The sequence below is a fragment of the Motacilla alba genome, chromosome 2 (assembly GCF_015832195.1).
Source record: "Motacilla alba alba isolate MOTALB_02 chromosome 2, Motacilla_alba_V1.0_pri, whole genome shotgun sequence".
In the NCBI taxonomy this organism is placed as follows: Eukaryota; Metazoa; Chordata; class Aves; order Passeriformes; family Motacillidae; genus Motacilla; species Motacilla alba.
This window is the reverse complement of record NC_052017.1, coordinates 109658119-109673198: the sequence shown is the minus strand read 5'-3', so window position 1 is coordinate 109673198 and position 15080 is coordinate 109658119. Positions and strand designations below refer to the sequence as shown.

The following is a 15080-nucleotide window of genomic DNA, read 5'->3' as shown; positions in this document are numbered from 1 at the left end:
TGTAGAGCTGTGCATACCCAGAGATTGTGTTTAGTCATTTGGGAATGCTGAAGCACCGATACACACAGCAGGAATCAAGCAATAAAATGCACCCAAGGAAGACACATTGCTCATCTTCCCTAAGACAGCAGGAAGTTATTTTCCTGCCACTTTCTTACCTATGTGCATTTGTAGGCTTACATAGATGGGGTCAGACAGCTAGCAAAAGCTACACACATATTTTGGCTGGATGAGCCAAAATATTGACTCAAAATGTACAGTCAGCTGCAAGCACCTCCTCTTTGGGATTTTTTTCTGATGAGACTTCCCTGGTTTGTTTACTGAAGGGTCAGTCACCATATTCCAAGACTACTCCTTCCTTGTTGATTTTAATGAAAATCAGAATGGTTTAACAGGAGAAAGGATGTCTTGCTGTGTCTTGGAAGTATGAGGACATCTTTGTTCATCCATATCTTGTGGTATGATGCAGGCATTCCCAGTAGGCAACGACACATCCCAGTTCCTATTCCCATAGTGCTGTTACAAAATGGCTTCTCATCAATAGCCCATTTTGGGTCCCTATGAGAGGGTGCCTGGGGCTGCATGTGAGCACATTTCAGTGGGTCAGAATGGTTCAAATGAGAGCTGAAATTCAGTGTTGTGCTGTGGGGAGCTTGGGGTGCCTTAACTCCAGCCCTCTGTTTAGATGTCTGGGTATCAGTCCAAATTAACCAAGGCATTTGCTCACGTCTCTCAATTTTACTGTGTAAGAGGGTTTGGTTTTTTTCACCCCTGTGAGGGAACTGAAAATTGAAACTTCCACCACTATCATATAATGGTTTGATATAAATAAGGGTAAGAACTCACCTTCTATTTGCAAAGGGACTTCCTGAGGGAACAGAATGGGAGAAGAGTGTGTCGTTCATGCTGGTTACAGGTCGGGGGGGCCTGAAAGGCAAAATATCCAGCTGCATTAACTTTGCACCAAAACCCCCTCCATCAGCAACAGTATTTATGTAGAACAGAATGAGCTTGTTTAAAGTAACATTGCAACTGGCATCTTCTGCTTTACACAGTAATAGTTTCAAATTATAGATGCTGTGGTTTCAAGGAGTCAATAAAAACACACTGGTGCTTAGGCCTGGAGGGAAATAATGTCTTTGCATGCTCTGAGGTGAATTTTAAGCAACCTGCCCAACTTTTCCCCCCCTGCTTTGGTAGAACAGCCACGATGCCATTGTTCCTTTCCAGAGGCAACAGTCCAGGGTGCAGTCCCTGCTTTCAACCAGCCAAGATGAGCACTGGCAGTCAGTTTCCTGTGGCAGCATGGAGGTCTGCAGCATGAAACTGCCAGTAAATGACACATCTTTTCATGAAGTTATTCCTGGTGCTAAGCTCCATGCTGCCACATCTACATAGTGACCACAGTGTACCCAAGCCCTCAGCATCTCATAAAATACACATGGCATTTTAAACTGGTTTGATGGCAAAGCTTTTTAACTGGTATATCAAACACCCAAGACAAAATGTAGAGTAAATACTTAGTTCAAGAGGACCCATTAGTAATGATGATTTTATTATTACATTCTTTATTTCATGCTTTTACAAAAAAAATGAAACAAGAGGGAATTTTCCTCTGCTTTCTTTTACTGTCTACTCTTAAAAATAATCTGTGTGTAATTTTCTCCTTCTGTATCCATTAAGGAGAAACCTCCCCTTTTCAGCAGACTTCTTATAGAACATTGGGCAAAAGATCTATCTGCTCAGGAACAACTAAAAGGTATGCTATTAAAATCACAGGGCTTTCAATCAGTTCTGAGCAGAATCTGAAGCCACATATAATCTGGACCTCAATTTGGTTTGTATTTTCTTTAGGCTCTGTGGAAGACCTATCTTGCTTTTTGAATTCTGCAGATGTGCAAATTGAAATATGGTAGCCATCTGCAAAATATTCACTGGGCTCCGATTGTGCAAGACAACTGGTCAACCAAAGCATTTCCAAGAAACCCAGTTCTGCATGGAACTAAACTATTACTATATATTTTGTCCTGCAACTTCTTATAAAACAGGCAAAAATATAGTATATAAAACATTCAAATGAATTTCTCAGCATGATAATGCTACACTGATTATAAGAAGTTTAAAACTGTGAAAAGAAAGAGGATGTAGAATGTTATTTATTTATTTATATGAAAATAGAGTTTTAACCTAACCCTGCATCTGCAGAACCACATAAAAAACTTTGTTTCTGATCAGTCATGAATTTGAGAAGCAGTCCTTCATCTTCCATGTACTTACAAAGGAGTTTTTAATGTTGTTTTTTTTTTTTTGTAATACCGAGATTATTCCAATTTTTCCAAGCTTTTCCTTCAACAAGTGTACTAAAGAAGAAAAATACTCACCAAGTATCTCTTTTGCAGCAGAATAAAATGGAAAAGAGATCATTAATTAAATTGTCAGTTCAATATGTATATGGTCTGAGTAATACATTGGACATACTCCATTCTTATGACCCTGAATCTGAAAAAGCATGAGAGCCTCTATGCATAAAAGGTCAATAATCTGTTTACAAAAGCAAAGTTACTCTTGTGTACAAATGTCTTTAAACTTCAAGACCTTGCTAAGGTTTCCTGATTAGCATCACTTCGTCAATTCTCATAACGAAAAAAATGATATTAAACTAATCTGGAGCTTTCCCAAGGCAAGTTTCCTGAAGGCTGATGCCCACTGTCACAGTCCTGAGGTTCCCCTTGAGTATCAAATGGATGTTCAAACACACAGAGTTGTGTGATGTGGTAAGACAAGAACAACAGACTTTTTTTTTTGATTGCAAATCAGAGGAAAACTCAGCTATTAACAATAAATTATACCTTTCTGAGGTTATTTTTAAACTCCTGAAAGTGAATGATTAAGCTTTCTGATAAAAGTGATACTGAATTAACTCAAGGAGACAGAAAACATTTGATGCTATTGAAATATGCTATGTAGTAAAAGCATGCTATGGGACAACATATATCCATAGTAATAAACCAAATTAAGTAGGAGGAATTTTCCAAAGTGCTCCAGGCTGCTCCAACCTGTTTACACTGATGTCAAAAATAATGCTCTCACAGGCTTAAGATGGAAATGAAGTCAGGCCAGTGCAGAATAGATTTGAAAAATACCTCCATGGCCTACAAATGGCTATGCCATTTGTCATCTCTGCTGTCTGGACTTTCTTTTATGTTGCTATTCTTATGTACAGAGAGGAAAAATGACCCTTTCATGAGTGGGAGGAGTTCTACCATCAGGTTTATGACATGTTGATAACTACTTCTCTAGACAAGGCTTTAGACGTATTTCTTGCTTAATTCAAAATTTTGTGTGGCACCAGTAACACAAAAAAGCCATGCAGTCTTTTTGTCTGGTGCCAGGCAAAGGTGGAAGAACAAACAAAAGGAAAGTCTCTATAGTAATGCAGGGAGCACTTGTCCCCATTTAAGCTAGAAGCTAAGAAAAGGATACTGTTTTGTTGCCAAAATTCTTCCATCTAATGCAAATAAAAAGCCCCTTTTTTGCCTGGATTCCTGCCCAGAGCTGTTTCTCTCAACTTCCATTATGCTTAAAAATAAAAACTGCATCAGTGAGAAGATATTCTCGACAAGGTTCTGTAGCATACCTCTCCCCTCAGTTAATTTGTGTCAATTATGCTGTAGATCATGATACCTCCACAACTTACAGGTTTCTCACTCATGCATCCTTGTAGCCAATATATATTGCCAAGTTATATTACCATCAATCTATGAATAAAGAGAAACTGTCATAAACCAGAATAGATGGTGGTTTGTTCTCACATCCCATCACTCTAAATTGTCTGTATATTTAGGAATAAGGGAAGGTGTTAATTTCACAGCAAAAATTTGGATCAGTTCCTACTTAATTATGGTACCTTCCCCTTGCCTTGCCTAAATGCATTTAATCCATTCACAGTAGCCCAGTTTTTACTACCTTTTATATTCTGACACATCCCCAGGCCTTCAAGATCCCCCTGCCAACAGGGAACAGAAGCTTCTCTTTCAGTTTCAAGCTCTTTGTCTCTCTCCATTTCCCTTAAGGATGGCCAAAATCTGCCCTGTGAAATTATCACTGACTTGCCAGCAGGGCCAGGGACAGCAGCGAGGGAGCTCAGCAGATTCAACTCCGGATCATTTCTGCCAAAGAACAACATCCTCCCAGTACTCTTCCATAAAGAGGTGCAGGGGTTTTAACTGACAATTAAGTATGACAGGGATTTGGCACTATGTATCTGTCAGAGGCACCTTGTTTCTGAAGACCAGAGCACTCTCTTACACCTTGAAGAAGCTGTGCTATAACCACATAAGGAAGACCATCAGCATAACTCATCCTAAAAATGCCAGGCAGGTTGGTTAACTTTCCAGGTGTTGCACAGCCCACAACGGCTGGAGTGCACTTGCCCTTAGAGATGCTAAATAAAAATATTCAGGATGGACAAAGGCAGATATGCGTAATAATTACAGACTAGAGCAGCTCCAGCAGCCAGTAACATAGGTATGCAGCATGGAAATACAATTCTAATAGCTGCTGCCCAAAATGCTTCAGCCAGGAGCCCTGACTGATGGTTAAGAAAGATATTTTCTTAAGAAATACACCAGAATAAGATAAATACTTTAAAGGCAGTATTTTTTGAATATTTTTTCCAACTTAGTTTCTTTGTACCTTTCTTTCAAACAATGTCTTATTTTTTCCTTAGTTTTATGGGAATTTATTGGGGTTTTTTTCTGTTTTTTTTTTTTTCTTCTTTTTAATGGACCCAAAAAGCAAAGGTAAGCCAAGTTGATAAATAAGAAAATCAGAGTGTCTGCCACTATGGGTAGTGGCATAGAACCCATCCAAAGTGGTATTTTCCTCACCCTGCACAAATACATTTTCTTTCTGCTTTGGGTTTCTTGACTCATGCAGAAAAAAAGTAGTGACACGCTACCATACCAAAAAATAATCTTGCTTTCTCAACATATCCAAACATAAGGATAAAAGACTCTTTTCAAGTGACTTGGCAGTTGAAGGCCCCCTTTTTATACAGACTAACACAATTCTTCGAGGCTGGGTGAAGCCACAGCTCCACTAAAGTCAGTGAGAACTCTGACACCTTTTTTTTACAAAATTGGTCTGATTTCACGTTTCTCTGGTGCCTTGTGTCAAGGCATACCTGTGATACACTGAAGTTAATAATCTCTAGATGACAGAACTGATGTTCTCATCATCAATACATCCCAAAGTGCTGAAACTCCATGAAATTGCACGGACATCTCTTGAAGAGCATGGGGACATTACAATGTTGTGTCCCAGTAGTTGATTGTACCTATATATCCCATTGATTTTTACAGCTGAAGTCACACCAGAAGAACACTTTTACACTAAATATCCCCACCAGAAAATTCGCACTTGTGATGCATTGAGCTGGACAAGCCACATCTGCCTCCTGCTTTGTTCAAAGCTGTAGTATCTACACTTGGTGCAAGCAACTCCTACAACAAAGCTTACTTTGTCTACAGCACACAGATACTTACACAATATGAGCCAGGTTTAGAGGTTTTTCAGGCTGGTCAGGGAACATTGGGTGCAAAGGTTCACGGCTGGAAGCACAGCTTAAAGACTTGCTAAGTGCATTAGTTAGCTTCTTAGCAGGTGATTTCTGGGAGGAACAAGGAAGGTAGAGGTAATCTGGACAAGTAAGGTGCATACTGTTTCTGCTACAGGAAGCACAAAACACCAAGAAGCTCTAACAGCTCAGGTACCTATGGACTGACATCCCCCTTGCCCCCCTCCCACCCCGAGAGTCTGGTAAAGCAACTAGGGCTCCATTTGGGAAAGAATTACTGTTACCTCCAGCAGCCTTTAGAGCAGGCTGGGGGTGTATCTATAGGGACAGTTGTCTTGGCTTTTTTGCAATGCTGCACTCAGGCATTGTTGAACAAAGAACAGCACAGTTTGTGTCACCTGGACTGGTGCTGGCTTGTACCTCACCAGCTTGGGAATGCAAGGAGAAAAGATCTGAGCATGCTTGTCCCTATAGATGCACTGCATGGGACATCATTTCCCTCCCAGATATGGGCCAGGCACTAGGCTGCTTTGTTCTTCCCCCTCACTAGTATCTCCCTCCTCACCTCCAGTACCCTGTACTGTTTAGCTGCTATTACAGATATTCCCTTCCACCTCCTATGGCCACTGACCACTGGAGAATGGAAATTTGAGACAAGGCTTGCCAGGAATTCACCCACTGTGGCAACAGCACTTCAAAAGAGACTGATGTACTGTCACTGTCCCCAAAAGATAGGGAGGGTCTGTGCAAGAAGCGTAATTTTCATCAATGTGTAAAAAATCAAAAAATAAAAATCAGTATTTTGTGCTTTCCGTTTTGTTTGGAGACTATGCACTTGAGGAGTAAACTCAACTTCCCTTCTAAGGGATCTCTGAGATCCAGGGTGTGTGAAGGATTCTCAGGGAATTCAACTCAGCTCTCTAATTCAGTTCTCTGCCAGTAAAAAAGGGTTACTGACCCTTACACTGTCTCCTCTCCCCAAAACTCAGCTCTATAGGCTGAAATTGAAAAATCTTTCTGGAATTTGACAGAAAGGGTTTTGTATTTGAGCATATATATCCTGCACTGACATATGATTGTCACCAAGTCTATAATGAAGTATTTCTACTAGAGAAATCCAACCAAAACCACGTAAAGTTCAAGCTCTTTTTCCTTCATTATAAATGCAATTTCAATCTGAATTGAAAACAGTTGATTTCCACTGCACCCATAAACACTTCCAATCTGCATGTGGAGCTCAATACTGATGCATTATGGATAATGCTATAACCAGGTTTGAACAAATGCTAATGAATGGTACAGAAAGGCAACTTCAAACTTGAAGCAAAACATTTGTTTCTGGCAAGGAAACATTTGAAAGCACTAGGCATGTGGTCATATTTTTGTCTTCTGCTGAGCAGAAATCTTAAGTTTTCCAATTACTTCCTACCTATAATTACAGCTCCCTGGCTACAGCAAAAAATGGATTTTATAGCACAAATTGCTGTTAGGAATGGAGTCTGAGCTACATAGTGGGCACTTTTCCTATTCAGATACTAAACTCTGGCCATTTGTGTCTATGCAACAAGCAGCAATTAGGACCCACAAAAACAATTACAGACCCAGGTCTGCTGGGATGCAGTGCGGGGCTGTATGACTGGCATACAGAGCAAACCACATCAAATTTAACCCTCGCCTGTTCCATCAACAGAAAACCAGACATTTTAAAAGTATTAAAATTCAGAACTTTGTTAAATAATAAACTCAAAGTACCATAAAAATGGGAGCTTTTGCTGTATGCGTAATTTTCCTTTTTTAAAAACAATATACTTTTGAAATGTTTGAGGTTAATTATGTATTTTCTATTTGTGTTTGAATCCTGAAGGATTTTGATGCTCTGTAAACAAGGGGGTCAACTGGGGCTTTGCTCCGCTCCATGGAAAGCTGAGTCCCCAGGTATCATGCCCTTCAGAGAAGGTTAATGTTCCAGCAGCTATTGATACTTCCCTTTCAGCTTAGGAAAAACACTGCATTATTTTGATTAACAACAAAAAGACTGAAGTGAGCTTTTCTCTATAGTAAACACTACTGTGGATCTAAGCCTGTGACCATGCTCAAATCTACAGTGCCAGGATCATCCCAAATGCTACGCATATGCTGCAGCCACTCAACTGAAAATATTGATGAATGAGCATTAAGTATTCATCATTTCATTTACACGTAGCCAAACAGAGCAAGCCAATGACGATTTTACCGTGAGTCCTGCGGGAATGGGAGAAGCTGCCATGAGCCTGCTGCCCTGCTGCCAGCCCCTCCTGCGCTGCCCTCACCGCGGCACGCACCGTCACAGGCGCCCCAGATCCTCACCCAGGAAAGACCATTCCCACCTCCACGCTCTCCCGATGGCTCCCAGGGCTGGAGCCTCCCAGACAGGGTCACTAATCCAAAGTGCCAGCCCGGCTCCCAGCTCGCCTGAGTCAGACAGCTGCCCAGAACTGTGGCTGGGGGCTTCTCTGATGGCTGGAGGGCAAAGCAGTCTGCAGCGAGGCAGGAGCCTTCCCTTACCCATGACGTGTACTCTTTCATTTGGTGCTGGTTGCTGTGGGAACCGCTGGCATGGCCCCTCCAGAAGCAGTCCTGACAGAGCTGGTAATTGTGACACTGCTGGCAGCGGTAGCGAAACCCCATCATGCTCTCGCTGTGGCAGTAGGAACACTCGACAGGGTGGAAGACTGTGTGGGAGAAAGAAATGGTGAGCCTAAAAACAAAACAAAGGAATACCCAGAAAAAGTTTATGGGCAAACCCCAAACTGAGGGGTGCTTCCTTTTTTGTTTAAAGCAATCTGCAGCGTTGGATGCTGCTGACAGCTCTGACCCGAGAAAATACAGCAACCTGTGCTAAGCCATAGGAAACACTTCCTACACTGGGCACCAAACCCTTCTTCACTTCTGAGATGGTATCCATGCCTCCTGCTCACAGCAGCAAAAAATGTGTGTGTGTTCAGTGTCCAGTGTCTAGCAGAATACATGACAGAGTACAGAGGAGGGCCATGAAGATAAGGGCTCTCCTATGAAGACAGGCTGAGAGTTGCTCAGCCTGGAGAAGAGAAAGCTCCAGGAAGTCTTCAGAGCAGCCTTCCAGTACCTAAAGGGGCTACAGGAGAGCTGGAGAGGGACTTTTTTCAAGGGCATGTAGGGATAGGACAAGGGGGAAGGGGCTCACTGAAAGAAGGTAGGTTTAGATTGGTTTAGATTAGGTATTAGCAAGAACATCTTTACTGGGAGTATGGTCAGGCAGTGGATTACATTGCCTGAAGAAGTTGTGAATGACCCATCCCTGGAAGTGTTCAAGGCCAGGTTGGATGGGGATTTGAGCAACCTGGTCTAGTGGAAAATGTCCCTGCTGGGGAGTTGGAAATGCATGATCTTTAAGGTCCCTTTCAATCCACACCATTCTATGACAGAGGAAATTTGTATGTAGGAAAATCCACTGCAGCTGCACCACTGGGATAAGCTGAATGTTTTGATGTGTTTAAGCAGCTGATGTGAGGCATCCTGGAGGAAAAGTCAAACTCAGCTGTATGACTACTGAAAGGGTGAAAGTGTACTTAGTTATTGTCTCTTAATTACTGTTGTCTCATCTGTACAAGTGGTGTCATTTAGGTACCTATACATGGGGTTGAACACATAGCTTTGGGTGTCCAGATTTGTAAAGCTGGCCTTTGGAGGGACATGTTCTCTGTTCAGAAGAAGATAGTGACAAGGAAGCAAATCACTGAGGACACTGAAGCACCAACTGAGATATTTGGAAGCACCTTCCGAGCAATACTGCTATTTCTGTTTCTCTTTCCTTGCTACAGCCTGTACCAAATTTACCACAGGGTACTGAACATCCCCTTGTTCCCAGGCACCCTCTGCCTTTCTGTCATAAGGTTCAGTCTGGGAAAATATGGATCAGTGCTGAATGTGTCAGGGGTTTAACTCCTTGCCAGAATTTTGCAGCAAGAAGGGTTTCTGCTCTAGGCTAAGAAACACTGTGAGGAACAGGGATGGATGACAAGAACTTGAGGAAGGTGGGATAGATGGGTTGCTCTGTAGCCAAAAAAGACTTGGGAACATCACCTTACCCACCATGGTGCCTTTCAGTGGAAGAGGGATTTGTTTGGCACAAGAACACATACAACTTTTCCTCCTTTTCCTTTTATCACCAAAAATGGATGCACACCATCCACAGGGAACTTCCTTTTCAGAGGATATGGTCTGGCAGTGTAGACTTAGGAGTAGATCCTTGCTAATGACCTTTTGGCTGGTGTTTTGCACTGCACTGGACATCTCCTGCCAGGAATACTGCATGAGCGGAAACTGCCAAGCTGTTCCCTCTCTGCTGCCATATGTCATAGCTAATAAAAGTTGTGGTCTTGATAGTTTACCAAATATAAGTGTGTGAATGGATGAAGTCCCATTGCTCTTTGTTTATCCAGAGCACAAGAGGAGACATGATCAGGTTAACTTCCTGAGCACAGCAAAATTTAAGCCATGTTCCTGGCTGAATGACCCGCAGACTTCAAATATTTTATCAGTCACTGTAAAAAATAGCACATGGAGTCAATGAACCCAGTACAGTAGCTTTTACAAAACCATCTACAGAGTGTGGAAATCATCACAGCAAAGTTTATTCTTGTAACAGTGTTTTGGCAGCACCTCTTTACTTACCATTTTCAACATTTGCCAGTCGATGCAGAAGTGGTAACCACACTAGACACTGTGGTGGGGGATCAGACATGAGAGTATCCAAGAAAGTGTTTAATGTGACTTTTTTCTGCTCAAACAAGCAAACAAACACGCACAAAGAAATTAGTAATTAGACATCTCAAAATTATTTTATCTTGTCTCTTCAGAAACACTTGGGAATAAGTTTCAAACACTGTTTTTGCCTGTAGCCCTGAATTACTAAAAAGAACAAGTGATACTAGCAAAGCTTTTCCAGACTATTTTTAGTCGGTACAATGATACAACTGATGACTAGAAGTCATTCTCACAAGGCTGGGTTGGAGACACTTAGCTCCCACTCACTTGCAGACTCTCTTCTAGAGTCACTGCCTGAAGATGCTTTGTGGTTAAGGGTGGTATTCAACTCTGCATGTTCTCATCTGTTTTGAGTATCGTGTGACAAGTACAAGTGCATGTAGGCTATCACTGTGTATGACCAATTTGCGAATGAAAAATCACTGCTGACAGTACTTGAAAAAAGAAAATGAGAGAAAATACTGGCAAAGGAGTACAAATTCAAAAGAAATATAGAATAAGGAGAGATCAGAACAGGCAATTTGTTACCATAATTTAAGAAACTTTGCTTGTCTAAGGAGCAATGGCAACTAGTTATGGGTGAGCTCTGATTGTGGGATGTCAAGATTGCATATGCTCATGGACTGCAACTGCTCCTGAACTCTTCATGCCTTTAATCACTCAGAGATTTATGCCCCTTAAATTTCAAAGAGATTTAAACTCTAAGATATCCCTCTTGATTTTAAAAATGCAATCTAGGGCCTTAAATTTCTTAGGTGTCTGGAAAAAGTAATCACAAATCCTAGTTCATTTGTTTTTTCAATCAGCAACTGAGCCTTCCTTAAATAAAATTTAATATGCAAAAATATCAAGCCCTGCTGAGAATATATGTAGATATATTTTACAGACATACATATTTAAGTAGTATCCCCATATCCAAAGGGATGGCTAAGTTTTCATATCTGATTGCATAAGCTGCTGCTTTAACTTGCTAAAGAACTATGGTTACCCCATGAGGAAGCTAAGCAGCACTTATGCAGTGACATGTATCATCTCTCCGTGTTGACAAATTCTTTTCAGAGCTGAGGTTTCCAGATGGAGTGTCTGTGCTCCATTTATACCCAATTACCATCAGATGTAAATAAAAACATTATTTCTCTTATACACTGAATGATCAGTGGAAAACATCTCACAACATCTGCAAAAGTCTCAGAGACGAAACACAGCAAGATATTTGGAAAGATATGAAGATGTTTGTCCATAGGAGAAAATACCTCAGGCTACTGTGAAAATGGGCTTGATTCTTTAATGAACAAAAATAGCCAGAATATGAGCTCTAAATCTCACTGGAGTACTACCTTTCCCCACAATAACTGCAGTGTGAAAGTCCAGTCAAACACTACCACCTGCTTGTTGTATGCATTATCTTCCCAGTCATGGAGAGCAGATAACCACTTCCCAAACAGGCATCCTATGCTGTAAGCATCAGCTCAGAGAAAAGGATCTCTCTTTTGGAGATGTGGATTTCTTTTTCTGCTGTGGATGCTCGGCACAGCTTTGCTGACCAATGATGCCAGCAAATGTCTCTGTTGTCTGCAGCAGAACTTGAGAGCACAGGAGAAAAAAAGGTGGAAGGAAGCCCAGGAAAAGAAGGGACCTCCAGTGCCCCATACTGCAGAGGTGAGAGATCTTCCGTCTGCTATTGAAGGGAGACACACAACCAGTCTAATAAGCAAATAGATAAGGAGACAAGAAAAGCTCTTCCACAATGCAGTGGGCTTTTGAAAGCTGCTATAACTTTAAAATCTGATTGGCACCAAATAAGGCAACTTAGCTTCAGTGACAGCTTTATGGCCAAACTACTCTGGTGATCACTGATTTTATGGATTAGAGAAAAAAAAGCAGTGTCCCTTAAAAGGACACCATCAGAACAATATCCATACATTTTCCTCCTGCAATTTTCTTTCAGCTGCTGGGAAAGTTTAAACCAAAAGCTGTTTTCTAAATATACATTACACACAGATGGAGTCTAGGTTTGTGGAATAACACTTAGACAAGTGCTAAGAAAATGAAGTTAGTGTCTATCTTTTTAGTTTGGGCTATTTTTTTTTTTTAAGTGTTTTTTACAATAATAACAATACTGCTTATAACATCACATCAGTCCTACCTATGGGGGAAAGGGGTGATGACAGAACTCCTTTTTGAGCCACAGATTTGTATTCTGAAACATTGCTCCAGCATTTCTGTCCCACAAATTTGCTGATGAGGAAACACTGTTTTTTCTACTTTGAATAGACATTCAATCTAGCAGTTCACAGGCAGAGGAAAATACATGGTGGCATCAAGCAAACCAGTAGAATTGGGAATAATAAAACATTTCTGCAAAAGGAAAAATCCTTTCAAATGTAAACTGAATGGATTTGACACCATGACCAGATAATTCTCAGAATTTTTTATTTCCCTGAAATTGAAGAATCTCTAGATAACAGCGGGTTGAAAGGCTTCTGGTAAGCAAAAGTGACCCATTGTGAGAATGAGTGAGAGTGCCAAACTTATTCCAAGCTATCAACTTCTGATAATGCTATATGCAGTATAAGAGAGAGAAAGAATTACTTCTGTGTGACTAAGACTGTAAATACCATTTATCATGGTGTCATAAAGATCTGAATTTCATTTCAAAACTCTGGTTCATCCCTAGTGAGGGTGTAATAAAAACTACATAAAGTCTATTTAAGTGAAATATCAGACTAGATTTGCAAGAGTACTTGGCTGCCTCCAGATGCATAACAGCAGCTTTGTAAACCTGCTGTGTACTTACATCAGTCAGAGACTTAACTCTTGTTAGCTCTAAGTGGAGCTTGTAAACAAAACCATCTAATGACTGCTTGAAGATGTTGTTTCTAAAGGTACCTTAATGCATCTGGTCTACTCAGCTGGATGCCATCTCAAAGCAAGTGCAATTTCTGATGGCTACCTAGATAAAAAATCAGGCCTGAATTGCATTTTTTCAGGAAATGGAATTCCTTTTTTCATGCATAATAACAGTATGTCCAACATGCAAAGCTTGAATACCCTGTTTCTATGCATTATTTTTACACAAAACTACCAGAAATCACTTCAGCACGTAAATTCTTCAACATAAGATGAAGTGCTGTTTTAAGTCTCCCCCTGCGAAACAAGACTAGTTTCACATATGCAAACATTACCATGTAAAATGAACTGGGAGATGACTCAATAAATGAATTTCAACATCTCCTTTCGGTTGACTGGAGTGCCTATTGATTAGTGATGAAACTGAGAGAACACAAAAAAATGAGACTCTATTTTGCATGAAAATGACACTATTCCTGCTCCATTGAACTCACTTCTTCAACAGTATTCAGTTAGCAAATGAAAGCATAAAGAGAAGGAAAATACAACTTTATTTCTAACATTGTCCCAGTTTCAGCATATTCCCTTACTACATATTTATGAAATTATACAGTGTGATGTGTGGCAAGAGACAGAGGAATTCTCTCTGTCTCCACTGGAGAAATGGACAACCAGACACAATTACAGAATCTTCTGAAGTGCTATGTATTAGCTGAAGCCAATGTGCTGTACTTAGTGTACCTGTGGAGTCTTTTGAGTTGCAGAAAAATCTTGTATTTTCTTCAGGATAAATTCATTGCTTTCCTGACCCTATCTCACTGGTGTTATTGGTAAGAGACTAAGGATTTTCTAATACATACTGATTCCCATTTACAAAAAAGTTTTAAAGTGATTTTCTTCTCACTTGTAAACTTGTGTGTCTATCACTGGGAAAACCTGAAGTTTGATTATTTTTTTTGGTGGAACTTCAGGTTTGTATGCAGAAATTGGTCTTCTGTATGCTTATACCAACACCAACTAAATGGAGTGGAAGACTGCATGTCTTGGGGTATATATATATAGAATACCTAAAGGTATATATGTAACTGGTGCTTAAATTAGGAAGTTCCCTAATTTAGGAATGTGTGAGACTGCTCTGAATCACTTTTTGACAAAGCCTCTCTTCATGGTTGTATGGGGAACCTATGGAGACCAGCTTCCTGTTGAAGGCAACAAACCTACACACCAGAAATCAGCGGAGTGGACCTTTCCTTCATCCAGCCCTGTGTTTCCTGGGCAAATATGCACCTATGTGTAAGACAGGAAGAGTTTTGACCTGCTCAGAGGGGTGATTGAGACCCTGTGTCTCTTCATTTACCTGTTGTGAGAAACAGGATTTTGCCGACTGCTCAGTGTAACCAAATGAAGGCCCCTCGAAGACAGCGGTGGGCAGCTTGAGAACCTCGCGCAGAAACATGTCGTACCTGCCATAAACCATCACCCCGCTGGAGTCAGAAATCATGGAGAAAATATCTGAGGGGGGAAAAGAGAAGGAAAGATCACAGTGGCTTCAGTGTGAGCTACAGAATTGCTCTGAGTTTAGTATCATCTGATTTGAAAGAGAAGTAGTAAACACGTTTGGCTTATGGAAACCTCCGTAATTACTGCATCTTTAATTCTGACCTCTTTCAATAGAAAACAAGAAGAATTATTTGCATATTAAGAACTAGCTGATTTTAATACTAAAATATTCCTGATTTGTTTTTCTTTGTGTGTGGTCATTTTTAAGCAAAGCCTGATGCATGGCATGAAGCAGTAATTTAATCAGATAAGAAGGCTCTGATTTGACAAGATACGCTACATCAGCTTTTTGCCTACTGCCAGTTTA

The 15080-nt window shown here is 40.7% G+C and overlaps 1 protein-coding gene across 36 annotated transcripts in view; it reads right to left on the bottom strand.

Annotated features, from left to right (window-relative positions):
- DTNA (dystrobrevin alpha) overlaps window positions 1-15080 on the bottom strand; it is a 225486-nt gene that overhangs the window by 45027 nt on the left and 165379 nt on the right. For 24 of the 36 annotated variants that reach the window (XM_038127890.1, XM_038127887.1, XM_038127889.1 and 21 more), the window contains 6 exons: window positions 14571-14725; window positions 10271-10376; window positions 8123-8289; window positions 5547-5671; window positions 2382-2390; window positions 847-927 (listed from right to left, as the gene is read on the bottom strand). In XM_038127890.1, the coding sequence (XP_037983818.1) occupies window positions 847-927; window positions 2382-2390; window positions 5547-5671; window positions 8123-8289; window positions 10271-10376; window positions 14571-14725 (643 nt within the window). The remainder of the gene's footprint in view (window positions 1-846; window positions 928-2381; window positions 2391-5546; window positions 5672-8122; window positions 8290-10270; window positions 10377-14570; window positions 14726-15080) is intronic. The other 12 variants (XM_038127876.1, XM_038127896.1, XM_038127883.1 and 9 more) reach the window with 1 other exon arrangement.